The sequence below is a fragment of the Leptodactylus fuscus genome, chromosome 9 (assembly GCF_031893055.1).
Source record: "Leptodactylus fuscus isolate aLepFus1 chromosome 9, aLepFus1.hap2, whole genome shotgun sequence".
Lineage (NCBI taxonomy): Eukaryota > Metazoa > Chordata > Amphibia > Anura > Leptodactylidae > Leptodactylus > Leptodactylus fuscus.
In genome coordinates, this window is record NC_134273.1 from 57,770,746 (window position 1) to 57,798,263 (window position 27,518).

A 27,518-nucleotide genomic window follows, 5' to 3' on the forward strand; every position below is an offset into this window, starting at 1 on the left:
GCATGATGTTAAAGATGCTGCCCTCTAGAGGGCGGCATACAGAGTGCACTGTTCTCCTAATTACATCCTGGAGAATAGATTTGCATATTTTTTCCCCAGAATCCCTAGCGGAGCAGGAATGACTTGTAAGTCTGCGTACTACCTATGTGAGCACACACTCTCCCTGATGTGTACGATTATCCCCTGACTTTTGCCAGGAAGACAGATGATATGATTTTGGGTTCACGGTCATTGATTTGTTGCACCTATGGGTGGGTCATGATAAGGTAAACAATTTTTCCATAACAGACCAGAATTCGGGTGCTGTCCTGGATGAAGGGAGATTTGTCAGCTTCAGAGTCATGATCCTGTATGTAGGCACTAAGGGGGCAGGGGCACAAGGGGACTGGCTGAGATTGGACAGAGGCAAAGGGACATGGTGGGGTTAGAGATGTTATATAAGATATGCAGCAGCTGTAGTCTCTGAGATTTTGGACTATGATTTTCTGCCTGTTTTACACTTTCTTAAAAGTTGTGAAGTGTGTACAAGCCCTGTGGTCACTGTGAGGCCACGCCTGGGTTGTGGTGTCACTGCGAGGGTTGGCGCACACTCAGGAGCCCTTTACTGCCCTGGGTCACAGTACCCTGTAATATGGCGTTACGTTCTGGACTACGCGCTTACGTCACGACGCTGAATAACCATTCGGCCATCTTTGTGCCTGGAACTTCATCTTTCCATGAATGCTCCGTCAGCGCTCCTCTCCGTGGTGAGCACACCAGGAAGTCACTAGTCCGCTCATTCAGGTGATTGGTTACTAAGTGCCTGTGTGTCAGCCGCCGGCAACTCCCCGGAAGGAGGAAGCGGCTCCCGGAGCTCGGCACAGACCGTACAGGAGGCAGCAGCTTACCGGGTGTCCCGAAGAGAGAGACGGGGAGTGTGTGCGGGAACACGGCGCCGGGACATAGAGAACCTCCGGGTGTGCCGAGTCACAGGGTGTCACAGAGCTCGGGTGTGTCTGGCACCGGGTGTCAGGATGTTGCCGTTGTCTATTAAGGATGATGAGTACAAGCCGCCCAAGTTCAACCTCCTGCGGAAAGTGTCCGGATGGATCAGGTATTGGTGTAGACGTGTCATGTGTATATGGAGGGGATACATGTGGAGACCAGGGCAGTGGATGTGTCTGTCCAGCACGTGTATATACTGGGTACTGAAGTGTATATACTGTGTACAGATGTGTATTACGTTTATATACTGTGTACAGATGTGTATTACGTTTATATACAGTGTACAGATGTGTATTACGTTTATATACAGTGTACAGATGTGTATTACGTTTATATACTGTGTACAGATGTGTATTACGTTTATATACTGTGTACAGATGTGTATTACGTTTATATACTGTGTACAGATGTGTATTACGTTTATATACTGTGTACAGATGTGTATTACGTTTATATACTGTGTACAGATGTGTATATACTGCGTACAGATGTATATTACGTGTATATACTGCGTACAGATGTGTATTACGTGTATATACTGCGTACAGATGTGTATTACGTGTATATACTGCGTACAGATGTGTATTACGTGTATATACTGCGTACAGATGTGTATTACGTGTATATACTGCGTACAGATGTGTATTACGTGTATATACTGCGTACAGATGTGTATTACGTGTATATACTGCGTACAGATGTGTATTACGTGTATATACTGCGTACAGATGTGTATTACGTGTATATACTGCGTACAGATGTGTATTACGTGTATATACTGCGTACAGATGTGTATTACGTGTATATACTGCGTACAGATGTGTATTACGTGTATATACTGCGTACAGATGTGTATTACGTGTATATACTGCGTACAGATGTGTATTACGTGTATATACTGCGTACAGATGTGTATTACGTGTATATACTGCGTACAGATGTGTATATACTATGTACAGATGTGTATATACTATGTACAGATGTGTATTACGTTTATATACTATGTACAGATGTGTATATACTATGTACAGATGTGTATTACGTTTATATACTATGTACAGATGTGTATATACTATGTACAGATGTGTATTACGTTTATATACTATGTACAGATGTGTATATACTATGTACAGATGTGTATTACGTTTATATACTGTGTACAGATGTGTATTACGTTTATATACTATGTACAGATGTGTATATACTGCGTACAGATGTGTATATACTGTGTACAGACGTGTATTACGTGTATATACTGTGTACAGACGTGTATTACGTGTATATACTGTGTACAGATATGTATATACTGTGTACAGGCGTGTATTACGTGTATATACTGCGTACAGATGTGTATATACTGTGTATATACTGTGTACAGACGTGTATTACGTGTATATACTGTGTACAGATATGTATATACTGTGTACAGGCGTGTATTACGTGTATATACTGCGTACAGATGTGTATATACTGTGTATATACTGTGTACAGGCGTGTATTACGTGTATATACTGTGTACAGGCGTGTATTACGTGTATATACTGTGTACAGACATGTATTACGTGTATATACTGCGTACAGATATGTATATACTGTGTACAGGCGTGTATTACGTGTATATACTGCGTACAGATGTGTATATACTGTGTACAGTCGTGTATTACGTGTATATACTGCATACAGATGTGTATATACTGCGTACAGATGTGTATTACGTTTATATACTGCATACAGACGTGTATTACGTGTATATACTGCGTGCAGACGTGTATTACGTGTATATACTGCGTACAGACGTGTATTACGTGTATATACTGCGTACAGATGTGTATATACTGTGTACAGGCGTGTATTACGTGTATATACTGTGTACAGGCGTGTGTTACGTGTATATACTGTGTACAGGCGTGTATTACGTGTATATACTGCGTACAGATGTGTATATACTGTGTACAGGCGTGTATTACGTGTATATACTGCGTACAGATGTGTATATACTGTGTATTATGTGTATATACTGCATACAGATGTGCATCACATTACATGTATATATGTACACCAGACTAGTATATGAGCCTGTACATCACATATATACTATCTATCTATATATATATATGTATGTATCGTTTAATGTTTATACAGTATGTGTGTGTACATCATGTTACATACAGGGCCATATACTGATATGTATATACAGTATGAGTCTGTACATCACGTGTGTATGCTATGTATATTTGCATGTAACACTAGTATATGAGCCTTTCCATCACGTGTATACAGTATGTATATATACATGTCACGTGTGTGTATATAGTATGAATCTGTATATCACATTTGTATACTTTGTGTGTGTATGGATATATATCATACAAGTATATGAGCCTGTACAGCGCACATCGTGTGTGTTTGTAAATATTTGTATATCCTACAAGCCTATGAGGCAGTTCATAACACATCATACACATATGTGTGTGTATATAGTATATATGTATGTATATGTACACAGTGTAGTTAGGTACATTACCCAGAACCTCACATGTACAGGTAGATACAATGCCTAATATTGTATAGATATTCTTGTGCCACCAAGATGGCTCTGATGTGTCAGGTCATGGACTGCACAAGCCCTACAGGTCTTCTATCCCTGGACTGTACCACCACAGCAGACGTTTATGGCATATCCACATAAATGTGTACGGCGATGCCATAAGTGTCTTATATATGCAGATCCCATCTCTAAAGCGGATTCCCCCGGCCCGTCCTAACTTACCCCATTTGCTTTTGGAAACAGCCGAGCTCACTGAGCTACACTTTGTCCATAACTCCTTTAGAAGTCAATTCAGCTGGATGGGTTTTTGGGGTTGGTGAGGCAGAGGTGGTAGCCATATCCGTCAGTCATCTATGGCATACGCTGCAGTTAGGTCATACATATCCATTGTGCTACAACTCCTTTAATATAACTGTAGCAAATAGGCCGATCTGTAATGGAAACTTGGTGAAGGGTGTAGTGTGCTAAACCAGTCCTGGAATCCCTTTAACCTCAAGGACAGTGGGGTCCTAGAGGTCGGACCCTCACTGAACCACTTGTTCTATATGTTCTATGTTCACCCATTCCTAAATCATGCAGGTCACAATAGTTGGCTTCCAGCCTCCTTACTGTTAGGTTGTATTACTGCTTAGATGAGTAAGAAATCTCAGGTCTTAGTCGTCATCCTGACCCCACGTTCTTGGCGAGGGCAGGAAGTGACGCAGCCCCCACATACAGAGACTTTATAGGATGTGGTCACTGATTTATTCTGACCATTTATGTCGTCCTCTGCTTTCTCCTTCAGGTCAATCTTCTCAGACTCGACGTCCAGAAATCTCTTCTGCTTTCTCTGTTTGAATCTCTCATTTGCATTTGTGGAACTGTTTTATGGGATATGGAGCAACAGGTAATGCAGGACTTTGGACGACACCATGCTTCACATGTTTTTATTCCTTTTTTGTTGATTTTTTTTCCCGTTTCTGTTGCTTAATGGGGTTTTGTGAGTTGCAGTTACTGCTGACTCTTCTTTAGCATAGGTCGGTAATATCATATTGTTGGGAATCTGACACCTGGCCGCCCACAGCAATGAGTTGTTTTCAGCAGCAGCTGGAGCTAACACAGAGAATGGAGCTGGAAGCGTGGCCCTATTCTGTGTAATAGCTTTACTGGGTATTGCAAGTCCAGCTTCCCTTCATGTGAATAGGAGCTGACTAGTAGGGGCCACAGCCAATCTGATTTTGGTGACCTATTCTAACGTTAAGTCCATATCAGTAACCCAGAAAACCCCATGATAGGACCTCACTGGTGGCTAACCTTCTGCAAACTACAGTCGCACTGTAGTGGATGGGATTAAAGCAAATATTCACAAACCGCAGCACAAAGTGTGCTTTGACAGTATGGGACAGTACATTGCTGGGAGGCAGGGGCTACTATCAGCATACATAACTATTATTCTAGGAGTCCCTCCCCCATGTATTCTTCAGGCTGGTAAATCTGTCCAACAAACGGGATGAGTTTATGGAAGAAACTTAGTCGTATGAATGCGGAGTGACATTGTGTCCCCAATATTCTGATCCCAAAAAACACCTTTAAAGTCGCTGACAATGAAGATGCCGCGAATCTGCTTTTTCCGATGCTCTCCAGCTGAACATTTTGGTTCTGCATGCACGGCCCCTCTTCTTGGTGCTCCGATTTTCAGCTCCTTTTGGTGCCCATCTCCAGCCAGTGCCTTTCAGAAGCAATATGTTTGCCTCTCTTCTGGAGTGACGACATGGGTTCTGTCTTAAATCTTGCACGTTTGCTGACCCTTGTGTACTCCAGCACGTACTAGGTCCGGTCTCTTCCCAGCTATGGCCTCCTTTAGAGTCCTGTGCCCCTGAGGCACCACTAAGCTCTTTTGTATACAGAATTAAAGTGCTGTTTGTCAGATTTGCCAGAGCGCTCATGCACACTAAAGTTATGTTTACAAGACTGACAGAATGTCTTACTGCTTTTAAATTAGGTCCTATTTGCAAGTTTGCCTTAAAGGGATCTTTCCTTATAAACATTTATGGCATATGGTGTTTCTCTATTTTTTCAGTGGTTGCACCCCCAGGTATCAGACAGCCCTCTATTGTGGAAGTGTCATTAGTAGCGTTACCTCTTTTACCTTGATTGAAGATCAGTGTGTATCTGACACTTGGTACCCTTGTGGATCAGCTTTTTGAGTACCACTTATACTTCCCAGGCCATATTACGTTCATCTGTTTGCATCTTAGTCCCATTCAAGTGGCTGAGCTGTGATACCAAGCACAACTGCTATAGTAATATACAGTACTCTGCCTGGTAATGATGAGGCTACAGCGCTCGCCCAATATGGTAGAGGTCAGAGCAGCGGATGGCATATGATAGGGCTATAACTCCATGTATAAGGTCACTCAGCCTCTTTGAGCAGGCTGCAATTATATGGTAGCAAAGTATCGCTCCCTCCCATTGGAATCGGAACCTGTTTGTTTCTGGCTGTCCCCTTTTATGAAGTTACCAGTCAGGTTATTACTGGTGACATTTCCAATACACAACCTCTTTGTTCAGTGGTACACATTTAGCCCTGTGTAATAAGCTCAAATTTCAACACTTATTTTGTACTTTATGAAAAAGTTGAACAGGGCGGTAAGAATAATAAAGTAATACCAAGCAGCTCACAATTCAGCAATGGGGCCTGGCTGCCATTCTTGTGCTCTGGTGTCAGGCATTGGACGCATGGCTTATACCCACATTGGCTCTTTGTAAATCAAACTAAGGCTATAGTGACTTTGATCATATGGGCAAGTCGTGTGGGCAAAAAATGGGCGCTATTTATGTGCATCTTGCTGCTTTGCAATTATAGGTGTGATTTGGATGTTAAAAGTTGCATTTTGGCAAAGTCACATGCAACTTGTTACCAAAAAACCCGAACAGGTTTGTAATTGTTGTGGTTGCTGTGGTTGCGTATTGTTGATTGACAATCATTAGATGCAATGGCGCAGTGTTACACTGTGATCTTTACATTGCACAACCTAAATTGCTGTGCACTCCTGGCCTAACACTGCCAGGTTTGCAGAAAAGAGAGGTCCGGATCAGTGTCCCTCACTAGTTAGGGCTCCTGGTGATTTCTACAAGTAATAACTGTGTTAAACTCCCACATAGTAAAATGCTGATTTACTACCAGGGTTATGCTGTCACCTTATAATTGGCGGGGCTTGACCTCTGGACTCCTGCCAGTCCTAAACATTAAGATGCCACACAAGTGATTCAGCACTGTCTTTCCCTGCACAGAGGCTTCCCAGCCGCCCTGTTATACACTGCAACTGCACCTCTGTGCAGGTGAATGGGCTGGAGGAGGGAGAAAATTAGGGGTCCGTTTATTCTCAGGATTGACAAATGCCCCTTTACGTGAAATTTCTTTTTAACCATTTGCATCAAACCTATAGCCAATGTGGCACAAAACTTGCCAAGCGTCATATATCATCATGAGTGTTTTAATGCCAATTTAGTTTATTCTTTTTGCAAGGTTAACCTTGTTCTTGTACGCTCTAAAAAGTATTGCTGGTGTTGCACACTTGGTTCAAGCTGGTGCAAATCTTTTGGTATGCTATAATGGGGAAAAAAAAAATCACTTGCTAAAATATCTTGGTGTATGGGATATGGATACATGTGCCCCAATAACATTTTATACAATCGACATACAAGGGCATGAATGTCTGTGTTGATGTATTATATGTAGTCCTTGGTTGTGGGGACTTTGTTCTTTACAGAGGTAAACTAATATTTCCATATCTCTCTTTTAGCCTGGGTTTGATCTCCGATTCCTTCCATATGTTTTTCGATTGCACAGCGTTGTTAGCCGGCCTGGCAGCTTCTGTCATCTCCCGATGGAAAACAAATGAAGCCTTCTCTTATGGGTAAGATGCGAGACTGTATTTGTAAAGGTACTGGTGGATGGTAATTCTTCTGTAGTATATTGTACGACAATATTAAAGGGGTTGTTGCGTCATTATAACCTATCACTTATCCACAGGGCAGTTCATAAAACATCATTGGGACCCTCATTAATCCATGCGTGTGTGTCCCCTGTTTAAATGGAGCAACATACTCCATTTAACGGGAATGTGTCACCAACCCCCCCCTTTTTTTTTTTTTTTTTTTTTTAAATTAAATCTACAATTGTATAATTTCTATTTTTAAATTATTGTATTTTTTTCCTCCATGCATGTCAGGAAATCTTGAAGCATTTTTAATACTGTCCACTAGAGGGAGCGTGGCCTGTATACTGTGTCAATGCACCACACAGTACACAGATGATTTCTACCTGCTTCAGTGACACCATCTAAGGCGATGGCAATGACTCACAGTATTGATCCCCAGTTTAATCCTTCAAACTTATAAAAGACATAAAAGACTGGTACATAAATGATTAGACAACCCTTTAAACCTCTCCAAAGTAAAGATTTATGTTTTTGTTTCTATGGCTCCGTTCACATGTATTTTGTGGTTTGTGATAACAGAACCACAATGCAGTGCTGCGTGTATCATACAGTGTACGCCAATAAATCGTATTGACTTATAACAGGGTTCTACCAAGGAGCTTGTTACTGTGAAAGGAAAACTAGTGCTGCATATAGCACCAATTAAAAGCAACAAAACCTGCACGCACTGAATATATCCTGTATTTGTAGGCCTTGCTGTGTTGTCATCTGTTATTACGCTGTTCAGTTACATAAATGTTTGCTCATAATTCTCTCTTTGCTTTTATTTGTAGACTAATATTTCATCGTATGACTGGGCTGTTTGCACAGCAAATACACACAGTTCTAATTGTCTTGCTTGTTTTAGGCCATTAGACTTTGCTTAATATATGTTAGCCAAAATCTATATGGCTGTGTGCCATACAGCACCCACTGATTCTCACTGTAGGAAAAGCATAATAGTGTACACTTTTCAATACACTTTGGCATATATGGCACCCAGGCTATGGATACAACCCATCTGTTTAGTACTGCTGAACTACCGCAGGATTAAAGCTGCTCAGCTCTGGCAAGAGGACATGTTTATTATGGTGGGGAGAAGGAAACAAAACTTGTCTTCCTTGTGAGCAAATAATTATGCAGTTGTCTTGTCTAATACACTGAGTGGCCAAAAGTCATGGGAAGGTACCGGATGCGCCGTTATTAGCAGGTTGCGCCTCTGCGAGCCCTGATAACTGCAGCAAGATGATGAGGCATGGACTCCATGAGGTGTTGGAAGAGTTCTGGAGGGATATTGATCCACGGAGTCTGCACTGCAGCCCACAATTGGTCCTGTGTAGTTGGCGCTGAGTCCATGGAGCGGACACTGGTATCCATAGCTTCCCATAAATGCTCTATGGGGTTGAGGTCGGACAAGCGGACAGGCCAATCGAGGGTCGAGAGGTCACTGGTGTGTTCATTAAGCCAGTCCCGTGCCACCAACGAACAATGACATGTTACATTGTCCTGTTGGTACACAGCATCCCCATTAGGGAGCTCCAACACCAGAAAGGGGTTCAGATGGTCTGCCATAAGTTGCACGTATCGAGCACTGGTGATTTATCACTGCACCCCAATATTGGGGCCCAATTGCAACCATGTGAACATGGCCCAGACCATGACAGAGCCACCTCCTGCCTGGACATGTCCCTGTTGGCATGCAGGATCCATGATTCATGGGGTTTACGCCACACTCTCACATGCCCATCTGCTCTGTACGACTGGAACCGTGATTCATCAGACCATGCCGCCACTGTGCCATGGTCCAATGATGATGATCGCGGGCACATGCCAGTCTTCGACCTTTGTGTTGCAGCATCAGTAAAGGGACACGGATTGGGACACTGTTGAAGCTTATGCGGTGCAGTTCTCTCCGTACAGTCCTGGTGGAAATGGGGTCCTGGCGCCCCCCCATGTTCAAATCAGTGGCGATATGACCCACAGTAGACCGTCGAGAGCCCCTAATGACTCTGCAGAGGTGACGTGACATCCGTTTATCGAACACTCGTGGTCGACCGGTGAGCCAGTTTACGTGGTTGTCTCTGCGATATTGCAAGACCACCCGAGACACTGTTGACCTCGGAAACCCAAATTCCTAGGTAATTACCAAAAATACTATTCCGCATGTGTCTTGCACCGATTATCATCCCATGTTCAAAGTCACTTAGCTCGTGACGTGCTGCCATGTTCACAAGACACCTGTCTGCATCAGACTGCTCAGATATCCTGGCGACACTAGCGCCAAAGGCCGCATCGCGTCACACTGTGTGAGCGTCATATCCGGCACTGGGACACGCCTTCCCGTGACTTTTGGCTACTGAGTGTATTTAACTGCTGTGAAAGGGGAGGCCAGAGACTTCAGATTTTAACCTGTCCAATCCTGTGACGCTCCAATACTCATTAGATTGCCGGACAGTCTATGCAAAGTCATCAGGGTGAGTAGACTTGTAATGTGTATGGACCTCTTTATCCCAGTGTTAGAGGATCAGCACAAGAAAATCAAAAAAGAGTGAATGTGATGGTAGAAAAGGTGAAATCTTTTTATATACAGTATAACTAACACTAGCTGCTCTTCATCTCTTCTGTATGTTTGCTTGGAAATGGAACAGGATGTGCACGTATACACACTATGGTTATGGACTATTAACCATTCAAGTATTATAGTCTTGATGCGATAGTTTGATTTGATTCTCAATTTTAATCTCTATCATCTTCCTTTTGCAATGATGTGACACAGTGAGAAGGAGTCGGATATATCTAATGCAGGCTTCCTAGTCCTAAACCCCAACTATTGACCACAGTGAAGAAACTGTAGATCACCATATCTGGTAGTGAGATGAGAAAGCCCAGCTCCAGAGACTCATAGTCCATGCAGGCTAACAGGGATTTTATGATTCTGAGGAAAATCACAATTTTGCTTTGTTAAAGTTGTGAATTAATTGATTTCAGTTGCCCAGCCCTGACTGTAATATGTATTGTATATCACTAAATTGTGTATTATAGATCACCAATTCACTTCTATATTGGTGTCTGGAGGTGCCAAGCCAAAAAAAGCAGGATTGCTGCTGAATGTACTTGGTCTGTGCGTGCCTGGTTTGTAGTGTGTGCTTCTATTTATTGCTTCCCTTGTTCTCACCTCCAGGTTTGTCCGGGCAGAAGTCCTGGCGGGTTTTGTGAATGGTCTCTTCCTGATCTTCACAGCGTTTTTCATCTTCTCGGAGGGTGTGGAGGTATGTAGAGTACAGATAGTCTTATTGGATGTCATAGTTTATTAAATTACCAAATAATACTCTACCAAAAACATAACTTATGGTAAAACTCTTATGCATCTGCTTTTAGATACTTTAGGCCCCATACACATGACCGAGTGTTCATCTAATTTGGGGCCGTATTTGCAGCGGAATGGACTTAGGTGACATCAGAGTGTTATCAGAGTGCATTCCTTTATGCATTCACATCTATGAGGATTTTCGATGCATTGTGTTCCAATGACATGGAGCAGGGTAGGACCTGCCCTATAATCATCCATGTCATCTTAACACAATGAATCAGAAGCCTCCAAAGATGTGAAGGCATGAAATGAAGGAATGCACTCCCATGTCATCCAAGTGCATTCTGAGCCAAACTCCGCCCCCGTATTAGTAGCACGCACTGTTGTGTGGTGGGGGAGGGGTTAATACCTTCTTTACACAGTTCATTGACTGCTCAAAAAGAGCAAAATTATTAATGGACAATAATCTGGCTAAGGCTAGGTTCACACTTGAGCTGGGCTGTCCGTCATTTGGGTCTACTGGCGGATACAAATGATGGAGCGCTGGACCGCTAAAATAGGGATAACATACAGAGCACCGGGTGTCTTTTTATACTGAAACTGACTAAGAGACAAACCCTCTGTTCAGGCCAATTTTCACACTGTTCACACTGCCCCTGAACATTTCATCGGAGATGTACATGGAGATGATTTCCCAATGCTTTCTCCAAACATATAGTGGCATATCTGTCCCTTAATACTTATATATATGTGTGTGTAAATATATACCCTGTTTCTCCAAAATAAGCCCTACCCTGAAAATAAGCCCTGTCTTGATTTTGCAGGGTATTTGTAGTAGGCTTGAAGTCCTACTCCAAAAATAAGCCCTAGTCAGTCAGCACCTCCAGCGCTAGGTTATGTCGCTGACCTGACAGAGTTGGAGGTAGCTCACAACCATCCTGGGCAAGTACCCTGCTTCTTCCCACCATGGCAGGGCAAAATCCACTTTCCCGCTCCCGAGTCTTCCTTCAGGGTGCCGCCTCCTCCTGGCAACTACTATGCTGTGGGCTTGGCTGCCTACAGCACCCCCTCCAGAGCGAATGAGAAAAGATTCTGATTCGCTCCACTGCCTGAAAAATGAGATTTACCCCAAAAATAAGCCCTAGTTCTTTTTTCTTTTTTTTTTTTTTTTTTTATAAGACAGTGTCTTATTTTCAGAGAAACAATGGTAGGTATAAGGGTCAGTTCACACAGAGTTTGGCTAGTATTAAAGTCTAACCACCACCATGTCCCACTTGTAAACCAGATACCCAGACTGTGAAGTTCTGATGAAGTAACTAAACCTGTATCGTATAAAGCGGCTTCGTCGTGTTCTCTGTTTCTACCATGAATAGTGTCTTTGCGCTTTTATCTCAGTGTTTGCCTTTGTAGCTGAAGTTGGGTTAGATCCTGGTCAAATAGGATCTTCTGGAGTGGATACAGGCAAAACCAGTTTGTGTCAGAGACATGCATGCTCTTATTGTTATCTGAACACTTCAGTGATGCCGTCCAGATAAATGCCATGACATAAGCTATTGTAACGTCTATAGTTAATCTATTGTGACAATTTGTGAGTTGTTCAGCTCTTTTGATCTCTATCTCGGGCATAAGAATTTCAGTCCCACAAACGCATTTCAGGTTTAGAACTTTCTTCATTCGCATGGATTGATACACAGATTGTACAAACCACTTCAACATTAAAGGGGCTCTATCACTAGGAAAAGTCATTTTTAACTAATCACACCTTTGCATAGCCCTTAGAAAGTCTATTTCACACCTACCTTTTGTATGTAGATTGCCTCACTGGTTTCTGAATAAGTCCGTTTATATTCATATGCTAATTAGACTAGTGCACGATAGAAGGTGCACACCTCTCCTATTGTCTTCTATGGGAGACGGCTCCTGCTGCTGCTGATGACTCGCTTCCTGTTTGCTTCACACACATAGAAGATAATGGGAGAGAGGAGGCTGCTGGGAACTTCCTGAGCTGGCTGGAGGCTCATTAGCATATGAATAAAAACGGACTTATTCAGAGACCACTGAAGCAATCTACATACAAAAGGTAAGTGTGGAATAGCCTTTCTAAAGCCTATGCAAGCATGTGATTAGATATAAATGACTTTTCCCAGTGATAGAGCCCCTTTAAAGAGGACAAGTCTATGGATGAGTGTGAGGAACGCACTTCTGACAGTGGGGAGATATCAGTGCCGAAATTAACGACACTGATCCCATAACCCCCGTTGTTCATAATGGGAAAGCCAACAGTGCAGTGAATTCAGCACACTGTGGGCTGTCTAGCGATATATAAAACCGCATGTGCAAGAGGACATGAAAGGTCTTCTTTAAAGCAAATCCTGTTTGTCTGACCACTAACTACACATTATATACAACACCCCTCGCTATCCGTGTAGGCCTACTGCCTGTAGACTCGGCCTGTCTCCCCTAGAGTGGGAGCATGAAGGGAAGGGTTAACTCCTCCGTTATAGAGCCTCTCCACCTGGCTTCTAATTAACCCTCATTAATGGCTCTCTTGTATGCAGATCCACATGAAACACCCAACTTTCCCAGACTTTTCTCGTCCACCCTGCTTTCCCAAGGTTAAATACAGACATTTTTGTGACTAATGGCAATAATATGCCACTCCAGCAGTCAGATTGCCCAACTACCCATATATGTGCCCTTCTGTATGATCTCATTGTTGTATATTTGTCCCAATGACTGACTGATTTCTTCGTTATATTATTAACTGAGTCTGTCCGGTTTCAGAAAATAGAGGTTATTGTTTGTATAATATTAGATATTCAATATCTATGTTATGGGAGTCCTCTGTTCCCTCTGTATAATCTTACACCATTTACACATCATAAAACACAACTCCGTTTGTATGTTCAGTGATTTTTGATGCTATTTCATTCCGGGCTAAGACTAATGCATATGTCTTTTGTTTTTCTTCAGCGGGCGTTGGACACACCAGAGGTCCATCATGACAGGTTACTTCCAGTTTCTGTCCTAGGATTCCTTGTAAATGTCATTGGAATATTTGTGTTCCAGCATGGCGGAAATCATGGGCATTCACATGATGGTGGTATGTCGGTTGTTCTGGATAAAAGTCCATTTTTAGTTTTACTATCCTGTTTGTTCGTATTGTGTGGTTTATTATCTAGTTCTTCATAAGCAATGTGCTTTTTAGTTATCGTTTATGCTTTGTCTATTACTTGTATAGGGGCTGTACGCGGTATACTGAAATACTTTTATGTTTTTTTTGTGTCGAAGCGCAAAGTTGCTGCTGGGAAAATCTACTTTTAATCCATATACAAACAGGTTGTTCAGTGCAGCCGGAATGTGACAATGTCGCCATAGCATTTGTTTCCACCTGCGGATACTGTACATCAGGACCTGACAGTCTTTGTGAGAGGGCGGCCTGGTGAAAATGTGGGTTCCAACCTTGGGTGCAACTCGCAGCTCATTTGTATATGGATTAAAGGGATTCTACCATTAAAATCAAATTTTTGGTTGGTCACATGTAGGAATAGCCTTAGATGTCTTCTCTGCGCCGCCGTTCCATAGAAATCCTGTTTTTCATCGGTATGCAAATGAGTTCTCTTGCAGCACTGGGGGCGAGCCCCAGCGCTCAAACAGCACGGGGGAGTCCCCAATGCTGCAGGAGAACTCTCCAGCGCCGCCTCCATTTTCTTCAGGATTGGCGTCTTCTTCTGGCGCTGGGGGTCAAACTTCTAGGCCTCGGGCAGAGCCGACTGCGCATGCCCGTGGCCACAAGAAAAATGACCGCTTGCACAGTAAGTTAGCGTCCATTTTCTTGTGGCCTGTGGGCATGCGCAGTCGGCTGCCCAAGGCCTAGAAGTTTGATCCCCAGCGCCGGAAGAAGGCGTGTGAAGAGGACGTTCCTGAAGAAGATGGAGGCGGCGCTGGAGAGTTCTCTCACATCATTGAGTACGCCCCCAGTGCTGTTTGAATCCCTTCAGAAGTAGATTTTCTAGAGTATGGTTGCTCTTTGGCCCTGAAAGGTATGTTCTTGGTGTCACTAACAGCCCATATAACAGCATATAATTTGTTTAGAAATGATTTTGGTGTTGGAAGACCTGTACGTCCAAGTCAGAACACAGCAGCTGCACGGAGATTGTGTAGCTGCTTTCACTAGGAGCCGGCTGTAAGCCGGAGCTCCCAGAGAGATTGCAGGGAAGATTTATTACCTCCCCTGCTATCTCGATTGCTGTGTATACAGCGCTCTATACACGGCTATGGACGCTGCCATAAATCAGCTGCCCTCTGACCCAGCAGACACGTGATCTGCCGGGAGAAGTGTCCTGCCAGAGCTGCTGGGTCCTACAGGACCCCAGATCAGCTCTGTATACTGTGTATACAGTGTGCAGGAGTCTGTATTTCTCCTGTAACTGAGGTTAAATGTACCAGCCCCAGTTATAGGAGAAATCAGCCTCAAGTACAAAAAAAAAAGTGATCAGATGTCCCCAAAGGTCTCTTATCACCTTAAGGGGACACAATCTGGAAAAAAAATAAAATAAAAATATAATAAAAAAGTTAAAAAAAATGTAAATAAAATAATAATAAAAAATGAATAAATAATACGCTAATAAAACGCCGTTATTAAAGGTTATAGCCCCACCCCCGACGACACCATACAAAATAAAAATTACCGTAACGGAGAGAAAAAACTATATTATAAAGTTTTTCAGTGACACTTTGTGTTATTAAATTATAAATTGAAAACCAGACACAATTTCCCTCTTATTTTGTTTATATTTTCCTGGATATAAAAAAAATTAAAACACATTTGAAAATAAAAATAACATAAAATTAAAGCCCTATGTGTCCCCGAAAAAAGACGCAAAAATTAGTTGACTAAGACATACGAGAAAAATTTTACAGACCTCAAAACCGCACATACATAATAAACCTAAAATGTGTCTGGTCCTGGACCACAAATTGGCCCGGTACTGAAGTGGTTAAGATCATAGGATTGTATAAACTGGATGCAATTGTGACAAACAGTTATGAGTAATGAATATTCACCTCCCACTCCCTTTATCGGCCATATGGCTTATAGCCATTACTAGTTTTTAATTTATGATCTTTTTTTTTTTTTTTAGGTCATGGGCACAGTCATTCTTTATTTAATGGTTCCTTGAGCCATGGACATAGCCATAGTGGAGGTCATGGGCACAGTCATGGCGGTGATCATGGGCACAGTCATGGTGGAAGCCATGGACACAGTCATGGAGGGGATCATGGACACAGTCATGGAGGAGATCATGGACACAGCCATAAACTTGGACATTGTCCAGGTATGTTCTAGTCATATTCTGTATTGTTTGGCCTTTTTTTAATGGTATTTTATATGTTCTCTCGCCCATATAATGAATGACCTGCTTTAGACTGGTCCATGTGTGTGCGCCGTTTCTGGGCAGACCTCGGCAGAAATAAAATACTGTACCTTCCCCATTTTAACTGGGTTTTCTCTGCATGCTGATAGGACCAAAGGATCCTCTGAATAGTAAGACTGTCTTCCTAGATAGGCAGTGGAGTTGTCAGTTTGTAGCTTATACTCTTTTAATGGTTGGATATACTAACTACACTATGTCTGGCATAAGACGAGAAGAGAAAGTCACTGATGTTACGGTATGACCATGGGGATGTAGGGCTAGCCTAAGGTTGTAATATTCTGAATATTGAACATCAATCCCTGCATGATTCTTACACTGTATATACAAATTAACCCTATAGCATTGAAACTGGGGTTTGCGTGCGTTGCTGAATACTCTTGCTTAGACATCACTGGTGCAGTATAGTGTTTGCTTCTCTAATGCTATACACAGTATTGTAATGGCAAAACTACAACTCCCATCTGTACGTGGACTCCTTGTATCCAAATTATCAGGATGGAATTATGGGCGGGATTTGTCAGTGTGCCCGCAGTGTGCCCAGATTCCTCATCGGAGTCGTCCCCCCAGAGCGAGACTCTGTAAATCTCTATTACTGTGGCTATTCTATATATCTCTAGGTTTCGAAGTTCTATGTAGTATGCAGGGTACAAGTTAACGAATTTTAGTTTATATTTATATATATATAAAATATACAATTATTCTCATTCACATTATTTCTTTGTATTGGATTCTTCTCTTAAGTTATCTAGATTATAGATCTTATTATCACATAAGGACATTGCACTTCATAAAACTGACCACTATTTTACTTGTAGATGAACCACCAGAGGAGCACAGAGGATCCAGCAAACAGATTTTAGAAGGTAAGTGATAGGCATGGTTGCATACTTTATAGGTAAAAGATTCTTGCATAGTTTACACTATGTATATTATATATAGAGATGAGCGAGTAGTATTCAATCGAGTAGGTATTAGATCGAATACTAAATATTCGTACTCGATCGAATACTACTAGCTATTCGCAGTAAATATTCGATTCAGAGCCAGCGTTGATTGGTCAAATGCTATATACTGTATAGCATTCGGCAAATCAATGCTGGTTCTGCAGCAGGCTCGTCCTTGCTAGTCAGGAGAGCTGGCAGCTTGCTGTTATGAGGGAGCTTACTTTTTCTCATAGGAATGAATTGACCAGCGTTGATTGGCCAGTGTACAGTTTTCGGCCAATTAACGCTGGTTCTGCCGGAGGCTTGTCTGTGAGGAGGCGGAGTCTAAGATCTGACCACAGCAGTCTCCATTGTGGTCCGATCTTAGACTCCGCCTCCTCACAGATGAGCCTCCGGCAGAACTAGCGTTGATTGGCCAAATGCTGTACACTGGCCAATCAACGCTGGTCAATTCATTCCTATGAGAAAAAGTAAGCTCCCTCATAACAGTAAGCTGCCAGCTCTCCCGACTAGCAAGAACGAGCCTGCGGCAAATCAACGCTGATTCTGCAGCAGGCTTGTCCTTGCTAGTCAGGAGAGCTGGAAGCTTGTTGTTACGAGGGAGCTTACTTTTTATCAGCGCAACTGCAAGCACTGTGCAGTTAAAGCGCACGGACCCCATAGACTATAATGGGGTCCGTGCGCTTTAACTGCACAAGCGCTCCTCCTAAACACTCTCCTCCTGCTACTCGTGGACGTGGTGACTCTCCTTTAGTCGAATAGTGGTTTCCCCTGAAACGAGCATTTTTTCCCATAGACTATAATGGGATTTGATATTCGATCGAGTAGTCGAATATTGAGGCTCTACTCGAAACGAATCTCGAATATTTCACTGTTCGCTCATCTCTAATTATATACAATAAGTGAGAGGGGTGCAGATATATGGTGCACATATAATCCTGCTCATACAAGGCTTAGGATTTTTTTTTAAAATTTGTGAAGTGGTCAAGATGTGCCACATGTATAAAGATGCAAGCATCTTTTCAGAAGGCCAAGTTCCTTCCTCACTTAGAGAAAAGACATGTCCGTCTTGGTAATTGTGGGTGACTTACATGAGTGAAGTCACCAGGTAGTCCTTGTATTAATTGCTGTCATTTTCTAAGTCTTGTGTATCACTGCAGATGGCCAGCAGGGGGCAGCATGGCACCAGTGGATAACAATCTCTTTAGACTCTGGCTTGAATTTTACTGAAATTCTTTTTGCAATGGAATGAATTGAGATTAGATTTCAATGGGACAGCACTGCAGTACTCACACATGGCGCTACAGTTTGTACAGCAAGGAGCAGCACGGCTGGCGATATGGACATAGTTTGTGGGTGGACTTGTCTTCTCATGGCTTTTATTGAATATGCAGAGCGTAGACTTTTCTAAGAGTAAAGTCAATAAACCCCGATTTACAATGTAAAAGATATTAACCTGCAATGTTTTATTCTCTTCTTAAAGGGGTGTTTTTGCACATTGTTGCGGACACGCTTGGAAGTATTGGTGTGATCATCTCCACTCTTCTCATGCAGTGGTATGGATGGATGATTGCAGATCCCATTTGCTCCATGCTTATCGCTTTACTTATCTTTGTCAGGTGAGTTTCTAATGTGATGGCCCAAAAGCAAATCATAGCAAACTTTTGTGGCAAAATGTGTGTAACAACTCCTATGGAGCCCAACAGTCCAGAAATAAAAGTCTAGAGTTTATGTAGAAAGTCTTCTGATAATACATTGCAAATAAATGAAGGGTAAAGCCACAGACAAGGCAGGAATGACATTATGCAGTTATACCTTACCTGGTGTCCTATAATCCCAAAAGTCTTAGATATCCTCCTTCGAGCCTTCGGATTCTAATATTCCAGAATATTTGTTCCCATGCATGCTTTATTAAAGGGATTTTACATGATTAAAATGAGCACGGTATAGCTACACATGACCTCTTTCTCATCCTTGACTCATTGCTTGCACACTTCATTACCTCCCTGGCATCTTTCTTAAATAGAGTGGGCAATACCTGATTTTGTGGCTTGTTCAGAAACAGAAAATGATGCCTGTCTTCATCTAGTCAAATTTTTGGGTGTCTCAGTTCCTCTGTACTGATACATGAATGGGGATAGTTTACTAAGCACCTGCGTGTCTTCTCTCTACAAGGTAATGTGAGATATTGCTCGGTGACCACCTTATAGCACAGCTACAGCTCCATATAAAAATCTCCAGACTGAGTGTATACAAAGGTATCAGGCTGCATAGAGGTCTACTACAAACCAGGATTACTGATGGGATTTTGTTCACTGTTATTTTGGTTCTTTTCTAAGTTCTTCCTGCAGTTTTGTTCGGAACGAACACCTCCAATTCAGAACTCTTCAGGCCCCAGAGTATGAGCGAAGGCCAGCGGAGGTGATCAAATGTAAAAAAACAGTGTTAGTAACCTCTGCTGGACTCTTGAGCAACTCCCTGCTGTTGCCGCCGCTTCGTCATGACTACTGAGGCCTGTGATTGGATCACATGGGTCATGCAGCGTTGTGTGACCCATGAGTCTTAGCGTCTGTGTCACGACCCTACATGACCTGCTGAGGCCCAATCACAGGCATCAGCAGTCCCTGACGATAGTCAGAAGTGCCGAAGACAGCAGTGAATCTAGTAATGGTTATTAACACTGGTTTTTGGTTTTTTTATGTTTTATCACCTCTCCTTGGTCTCCACTCCTTAAAGAGATCCTATTATTAAAACTCAATTTTTTCTCACTAACACGTAGGAATAACCTTAAGAAAGGCTATTCTTCTCCTACCTTTAGATGTCTTCTCCGCGCCGCCGTTCAGTATAAATCCTGGTTTTTGTCGTTATGCAAATGAGTTCTCTCGCAGCACTGGGGGGCGAGCCCCAGTTCTCAAACAGCACTGGCGGCGTACCCAATGATGCGAGAGAACTCTCCAGCGCCGCCTCCATTTTCTTCAGGATTGGCCTCTTCACGCGTCTTCTTCCGACGCTGGGGATCAAACCTCTAGGCCTCGGGCAGCCGACTGTGCATGCCCACAGGCCACAAGAAAATGGATGCTAACTTACTGTGTAAGTGGCCATTTTTCTTGTGGCCGCGGGCATGCGCAGTCGGCTATGCCCGAGGCCTAGAAGTTTGACCCCCAGCGCCAGAAGAAGACGCAAGAAGAGGCCAATCCTGAAGAAAATGGAGGCGGCACTGGAGAGTTCTGTCGCAGCATTGGGAACTCCCCCAGTGCTGTTTCAGCGCTGGGGCCCGCTCCCAGTGCTGCGAGAGAACTTATTTGCATACCGACATAAAACGGGATTTCTATGGGACGGCGGCGTGGAGAAGACAACTAAAGGTAGGAGAAGAATAGCCTTTCCTGAGGATATTTCTACATGTGACTGACCAAAAATTCGATTTTAATGGTAGAATCCCTTTAATCCATATACAAATGAGCTGTGAGTTGCACCCAAGATTGGCACCCAAGATTGGAACCCACATTTTCACCAGGCCGCCCTCTAACAAAGACTGTCAGGTCGTGATATACAGTATCCACAGGTGGAAACAAATGCTATGGCGGACAATCCTGGTAGAAATCCTGGTTTTTGTTGGTATGCAAATGAGTTCTCTCGCGGAACTGGGGGTATCCCCAATCTGCGAGAGAACTCTCCAGCGCCGCTTCCATCTTCTTCAGGAACGTCTTTTTCCAGCACAGGCTTCAAACTTCTAGGCCTAGCAGAAAAAATCCGTGGAGGAAAACTCCACAAACTTTCAGTTCAAAGCGTTGCAGGAAGAACCACGGTGCGTTGCCGCCACAGTTTTTCCCACAGCACTTTTTTGCTACGGGATGTCCTGTGGGGCCTTAGCTTTAGGGTTCCCTGACCTGTGTTGGTGCTCTCAGCCTCTTGGAGTTCCCTGACTTGACCCGTGTTAGTACACACAACCTATTGGTTTTGTTTTTTTTTTTTTGTTTATTGTTTTTGAATTTTTTATTTTTTTTGTCTCGTGGTTTTGATTTTGAAACAATTCCCCAGAAGAGCTGTGAGGAGAGAGGCTGCAAGTGCAGATGGGCACAAGAGAAACAATAGATCAAATGGGGAAGTAGAACTAAAAATAGTCCTATGGTTGTGTCACCTGCCTCACCCACTGTCTAACTTCTTTAGTGCGGTCCTGATATCTGTATGTATGTGACTGGCGCCATATAATAGCTTATCATACAAGATCACACATAGTGTATGTTTTTCTTGGCCTCTACACTTCTTTTGGTAATTTTGGCTTGTGGTGTCCCGGCTGTCTCCATGTTATCTCTCTGTGGCGTGTGAATATTGCATTTAGTGTTGGTGTGAATGAAGTTTCTGTTGTGGTTTTACACAACGCCCTAACACCATGCAAATGCTTAAGTAAATGTCATTTTATCTGCTCATGTGGATCATCGAACTGTAACCAGATGTAAGTGTTGAGAGCGTCACTGTACATTTGGGGTATGCTATCAGTATGATGATGGTAGTATCTCGGAGGACTGAACAGCCAGACTGCACCGCTGCTGTCAGGTGCAAGATGTAGCTACAATGTGTGATAGTGCTATTTACCTCCGGCACTGCTGTGTGATACAGCGCTATTCACTTCTAGTTATAGTTTGTCATCACACATATACATTGGGATTATTGTCAGGCGCACCCTTCCAACTCCAGACTCCAACGTATGCCCAAGCTAAGTGATAGTGTGACTTACACTGGCCGCATGGTAAACGAAATGAAGTTGTATTCTTATATAATATATGACTTATTTCTCTAAATTCCCTGGAGACTTCTTCTGATGGGTGACACTGACTATAAAATATCTGCCGTATGGAATATGCATAGACTATAAAAGCTATACCAACATTTTAGAAAAAAAAAGACTTGGACCTTTCATTCCCATATTATACATAGATCATCTGCTTCTTAGCAAAATTTACAAAAGTGATCTCGAGGTTCTTGGTATATATTTTGATCAAGGAGTAAAAGCTCACTAGCCAATTCTTAGTGACCTCCTTATTATACTGGGTGCAGAGCCGCATGGAAATAGCCACCACCCCTGCTGTCAGGGTAAGCCCCCGGGCTCCGGCCCACCTCACCCCACCGGGACAACACTACAGCAATCACAGCCACTATGCAGAACCACATTTTGGTCAAAGTGTATACTAAGAACCTCATGTTCATTTTGTAGATTTTGCTGAGAAGCACAAGATTGAGGAGTAATACATGGACAAGTGTTATGTTTGCATGTTTTATTACCATTCGCCTAAGCTGTAATTCTAACTTGGCGCCGTTTTCCTTCCAGTGTTTTTCCATTACTTAAGCAGTCCATTGGTATCCTGATGCAGAGAACTCCCCCAGCCTTGGATAATTTGCTTCCTGAGTGTTACCAGCGGGTATGTATATTCGGTCCATTTATGCATATTTGTTAGATTTCAATGTCAACCGAACAATATTCAAGTCTAGGATCTTTGCGGAGGTATTGTATAGAATGTATACCAAGGCTATATTTATTTATACATTTTGTTCCACTTCACAGTTGTGTCCCACTTGTTGATTCTTCCCCCCAAAAATTAAAATTTTATATCTTTGTTTGAAGTCTGAAATGTGGCAAAAGGTTGAAAAGTTCAAGGGGGCCGAGTACTTTCTCAAGGCACTGTAATTTTTTCTTTATAGGGTTGTTGGCCAACCTTAACCACTTCAGTACCGGGCCAATTTGTGGTCCAGGACCAGACACATTTTCGGGGAATTTTATATGTGCGGTTTAGAGGGCTGTAACATTTTTCTCATATGTCTCATCCAACTAATTTTTGCGTCTTTTTTCAGGGACACATAGGGCTTTATTTTTATGTTATTTTTATTTTCGAATGTGTTTTAATTTTTTTTATATCCGGGAAAATATAAACAAAATAGGAGGGAAATTGTGTCTGGTTTTCATTTTTCTTTATTTAATAACACAAAGTGCTACTGAAAAACTTTATAAAATAGTTTTTCTTCTCCATTACGGTAATTTTTATTTTGTATGGTGTTGTCGGGGGTGGGGCTATAACCTTTAATAACGGGGTTTTATTGGCATATTATTTTATTTATTTTAATTATTTTATTTATTTTTTTTAACTTTTTTTTATTTTATTTTATTTTTTTCAGATTGTGTCCCCATAAGGTCATAAGAGACCTTTGGGGACATCTGATCACTTTTTTTTGTTAGGTTGATTTCCCCTATAACTGAGGTTGCTACGTTTTGCCTCAGTTGCAGGAGGAATCCAGCCTCCTGCACACTGTTTTTTACACTTATTGAGCTGATCTGAGTCCTGTAGGACCCAGCAGCTCTTGCAAGACTCTGCTCCTGGCGGATCATGTGTTCGCCAGGTCAGAGGGCGGCCGCATCATGGCTGCGCCCATAGCCGTGTATACAGCACTCATTGAGCGCTGTATACACGGCGATCGAGAAGGCAGGGAAGGAAATAAACCTTCCCTGTCTTCTCTCTGGGAGCTCTGGCTGAAGTTACAGCCAGCTCCCAGCTTCAGCAGCTGCACGATCTCCGTGCAGCTGCTGTGTTCTGATTGGACGCACCGGTACGTCCTGTCAGAACTAGGCAACCACTTCCCGGATGTTTATACTCTATGGGCAGTCTGGAAGTGGTTAAACACCAGTTAGCCGAGCACCACAGCACGTTGGTTACAGTGCATAAACCCCAGCAGGTCCATGACATTACAGTGCACATATGTATGCATCTTTCATGGCCTATTTGGATGACTGTATTACGTGTTATTTTACTTTTTCCCTTTATTTGATCTCCTTTCCAGGTGCAGCAGTTACAGGGTGTCTACCATCTACATGACCCACATTTCTGGACGCTCTGTACTGATGTTTATGTTGGGACCCTAAAACTAGTGGTAGGACCTGAGGCAGACGCTCGCTGGATTCTCAGTCAGACTCATAATATTTTCACACAGGTATGGTATATATGACACAGACCCTTTACAAGGCTAACTGCATTCATTTTAGTCAATATATCTGCTCCTGATGTGCAGCAGCCTCTATACAGCATTTGGCTGCTAGCTAGTGGGACATTTTCACAGCTTAAAGGGCCCGATCACAAGGATGGGATCCCTGTGTGACCAAACCAATGTTGCGTTTCTGTAACCTCTGCTTCATTCACCTCTGTGGAACTTCTGGAACTGTGATCAGTTTTATAGAAGTGAAGCGCCCAATAGGTAAGCCAGCATACCGCCACTCCATTCAGCATGGCTGGAAGCCTGGACAGGAGCATTTCTTAGGCTAGCCCTACACATTATGTGGCTGTCTCCTCCTGACCCCTCATATACATGCATGCATACTTGGCTTGGCTGATTATGCTTGTATTCTAAATGGGGAGACAGTAGTAAGGTGTTGGCAGCTTATTGTCAGTATGTAACTCTCAAAAATCTCCAGAATAATCCCAATAATCACTATTCCTCCATTAGTCCTATTGCAGAAACATGGCCAGACTGCTCTGGTAAACTTTGATTTTATATTCTCTAACCATCTCTATTCCTTAACTCTGGACATTATGGCCTATGATCTATTTAAGTAAGGCAATTTACCAATCCCTAACCTGTTAATTTCCCCCCTTCTTTCCTTAGGCTGGCGTCAGGCAATTGTATGTACAGATCGACACTGCAGCCATGTAAACCTTCGTCTGACCTCATCTCTCGGACCAAAGCACCAACGTTAACACTAGGACCTGAGCTCATGCTCTGAAAAAGCCACTGCAGGGACGCACCCATTGGGACCAAGTATCTCGGCATGATGTTCATGCTTGGAGAGGGGTCTCCCACTCGTGCCACATTTCCTTCAAACACAAGTCAACTTTTTATACAGAACATGGACCGCATGTCAGACGTTGCCTTCTTTCACTATCTTGTTGGGTCACTGTCCAGGATACCTGTTGCCTTGTTTGGGCTGATATTGCATTGTAATGCCATCCTAAATACAATCATTCTCCCAGTCGTATCATCTAGTGTGTAAGCACCTTAGGCATATTGACTTTGGAATTACTTGTACTGTGAAACCATCTCTGGACCTTCCTGTCTGGACTCCGAGGGGCAGCACTAGCCTTTATTTAAAATATAATGTCCAGGTACGATTGGGTTAAGTCTGGCCGTCCATCATATTAACACAAAGGAGGCTGCGGTCTATTACTTGGCAGGGAATGCTTTGATATGACTTGCAGCCCTCTGCTATGGAATCTGTACACTTGTATTCTGCTAAAGAAGACAACGATTTATTTTTTTTTTAATTTTTGGGGGGGGAATTTTGTGTAGATATGTGACCAGTGTTAAAAAAAAAAAAAAAAAAAATAGCCGAACTAGCAACACTGCCAGTGAGGAGAGTGAACGTGGACTTCGTAGTTATTGCTGCCCCCTCCCCTTTCAAGTGGAAACTGGATAGAATACTTACCCAAGTGCCTTCCTCAACCATAAAGTTGGGAAACTTGAAGTCCCCACAGCACAAGGGGGTGAGAGCACTCCACCTACGCTCTTAAAGCAACCTTACTTGTGACTAGTCTACATATCTAGCTTGGAACATGGTCCTAAAAATACATGATGCAAAATGACTGTATTTGCACCCTCCAGTGCTGCTATCCGTCAGTAAGTGATGTCCGGCTGTTCATCTTGCACAGACTCTTCTACATGCCTTCTTATGGGACTTTATGTATATCATTTGGCAGTGACGTTCAGAACATGAGATGATGACTGTATTCTTCTCATTCCAGTGTCCGGCTTTCTCCAAAGGGCTAGAGGATGTGTCCAGGAACATGAATACATAGGTGCAAATGCGTCCTGCTTTTATCCACCTCAACGGTTTTTCGTTTTAACCATTTTCTTGATTTGAAGGATTTTAAGACGATACATGGATTTTATTTTTTTTTTAATGAGTAAAGGCATATCAGTTTACCTGTAGTCATTCTGCTGTTTTACTTAATGTTGAAGCAGCAGTTGTGTGAGCTTTGCAAATTTACTGTGAACTACCGATATCCTCGATGTCACCGGTTCCCAGCAAATTGATAGGTCTTGTTTTATTTGTTTTATTGAGCCAAACGCCATTCTTCTGTTATTCTTCTGAGAAATATCTGTCAACCGGGTTTTACCATTCCCCTTCTGAAAGGAGTGTGTCCCTGCACACGTTGACACTGTTCAATCAGTGCTGATGCTGTGCAGGGACACACTCGCATCTTGTAACACCCAGGAGGGGGAACGGCACAGCGAAGAATTTTTATTTCCTGGGGAATACAAGTATGTACTTCCAGGTACACATCAGTAGGGATGACAGGCCTATCTTTATTTTCATCCACTTTTTGTGTTGACCAGTGCCAATATGTCCTCTCTTATATTTCAGAACTTGTCAATCCATATCTGGTACGCTGGAAACATGCCACTATGTGTTCTGGTCTGCCAGTGCTAAGAGCCTGTTTACACACGGTTATCTCACCCTTCACTCGGTTATTATTTATTCCCATAACAAAACAAGCACAGCAGGTGGAGAAACTAAAAACTTTTCTACTGGAGTCCACTGACCTTCAAAACTGCTGCCCTTGGGGGCAGGAACACATTGTTTCTTAAGCCGTTTTTGAAGCGATAACAGGACATGGATCATTAAGTGAAAACTCAAAAAACTTTAATGTACGAGGTATGTTCGATCGGAGACCCATCTTGAGTTTTTGATGCTTTTTTTTTTTTGGTACAGGTTTATTTTTTGTTTTGGTTAGGAGTGGAGCCAAAAGGAATGGGTGATACAAAGGAAGGACTTCGTCATCCTACTGAATCCACTCCTGGCTTTGGTTCAAAAAATCTGCACCCAAAAAAAGCAACAAAAACTCAGTGTGTATTCAGCTTAGTGGTATGTTCACATTGTGGAATTTGTATCCATCCTCCATGTACAGACCGGGTATAATGCTTTTTTTCTGCAAGCTGAAATAAATTTTCCTCCCATTGAAAAGAAAGTGCAATTTGGAACTGATTTTGAGACAAAATCTCAAATTTAGCTCCTAAATGTGAGCATGTTTTTTTGAGAGAAGTACCATATGTCCTTTTTGGGATAGTTCATACAGGGGCAAAGAGGTGGATTTTGGCAGCAGATTTCGCCTCAAAATCTGCCTCCATACAGTGGTGGTCTATGGAGACTGCTAGCAGAAAAAAAGCGACATGACCTTTCTTCAGGTGGATTCCGCCTGAGGAAAGCAATAGAAGTGAATGGGAGGCAAAAAACGCCTAGCGTTTTTTTTTTTTTTTTTTTTATATATACAGTCCATTCACTTTAGGAGAGGA

General features: G+C 42.6%; 1 protein-coding gene across 1 annotated transcript; it reads left to right on the plus strand.

Moving 5' to 3' along the window:
- The first annotated feature begins 845 nt into the window (after positions 1 to 845).
- On the plus strand, positions 846 to 27,518 carry SLC30A7 (solute carrier family 30 member 7). Its single transcript, XM_075287962.1, has 11 exons — positions 846 to 1,093; positions 4,317 to 4,418; positions 7,318 to 7,431; positions 10,676 to 10,763; positions 13,778 to 13,907; positions 15,949 to 16,143; positions 17,058 to 17,105; positions 18,670 to 18,805; positions 22,513 to 22,603; positions 24,015 to 24,164; positions 24,834 to 27,518. The coding sequence occupies exons 1-11, from the start codon at positions 1,014 to 1,016 to the stop codon at positions 24,879 to 24,881; spliced, it is 1,182 nt and encodes a 393-aa protein (XP_075144063.1). The 5' UTR covers positions 846 to 1,013; the 3' UTR covers positions 24,882 to 27,518.

Bases quoted from the DNA above. Each gene is read 5' to 3' on its own strand.
- SLC30A7 (XM_075287962.1), top strand. From the start codon at position 1,014: ATGTTGCCGTTGTCTATTAAGGATGATGAGTACAAGCCGCCCAAGTTC. The intron at 7,432-10,675 runs GTAAGATGCGAG...TCTCACCTCCAG, and splicing joins AATGAAGCCTTCTCTTATGG to GTTTGTCCGGGCAGAAGTCC. The intron at 17,106-18,669 runs GTAAGTGATAGG...CTCTTCTTAAAG, and splicing joins CAGCAAACAGATTTTAGAAG to GGGTGTTTTTGCACATTGTT.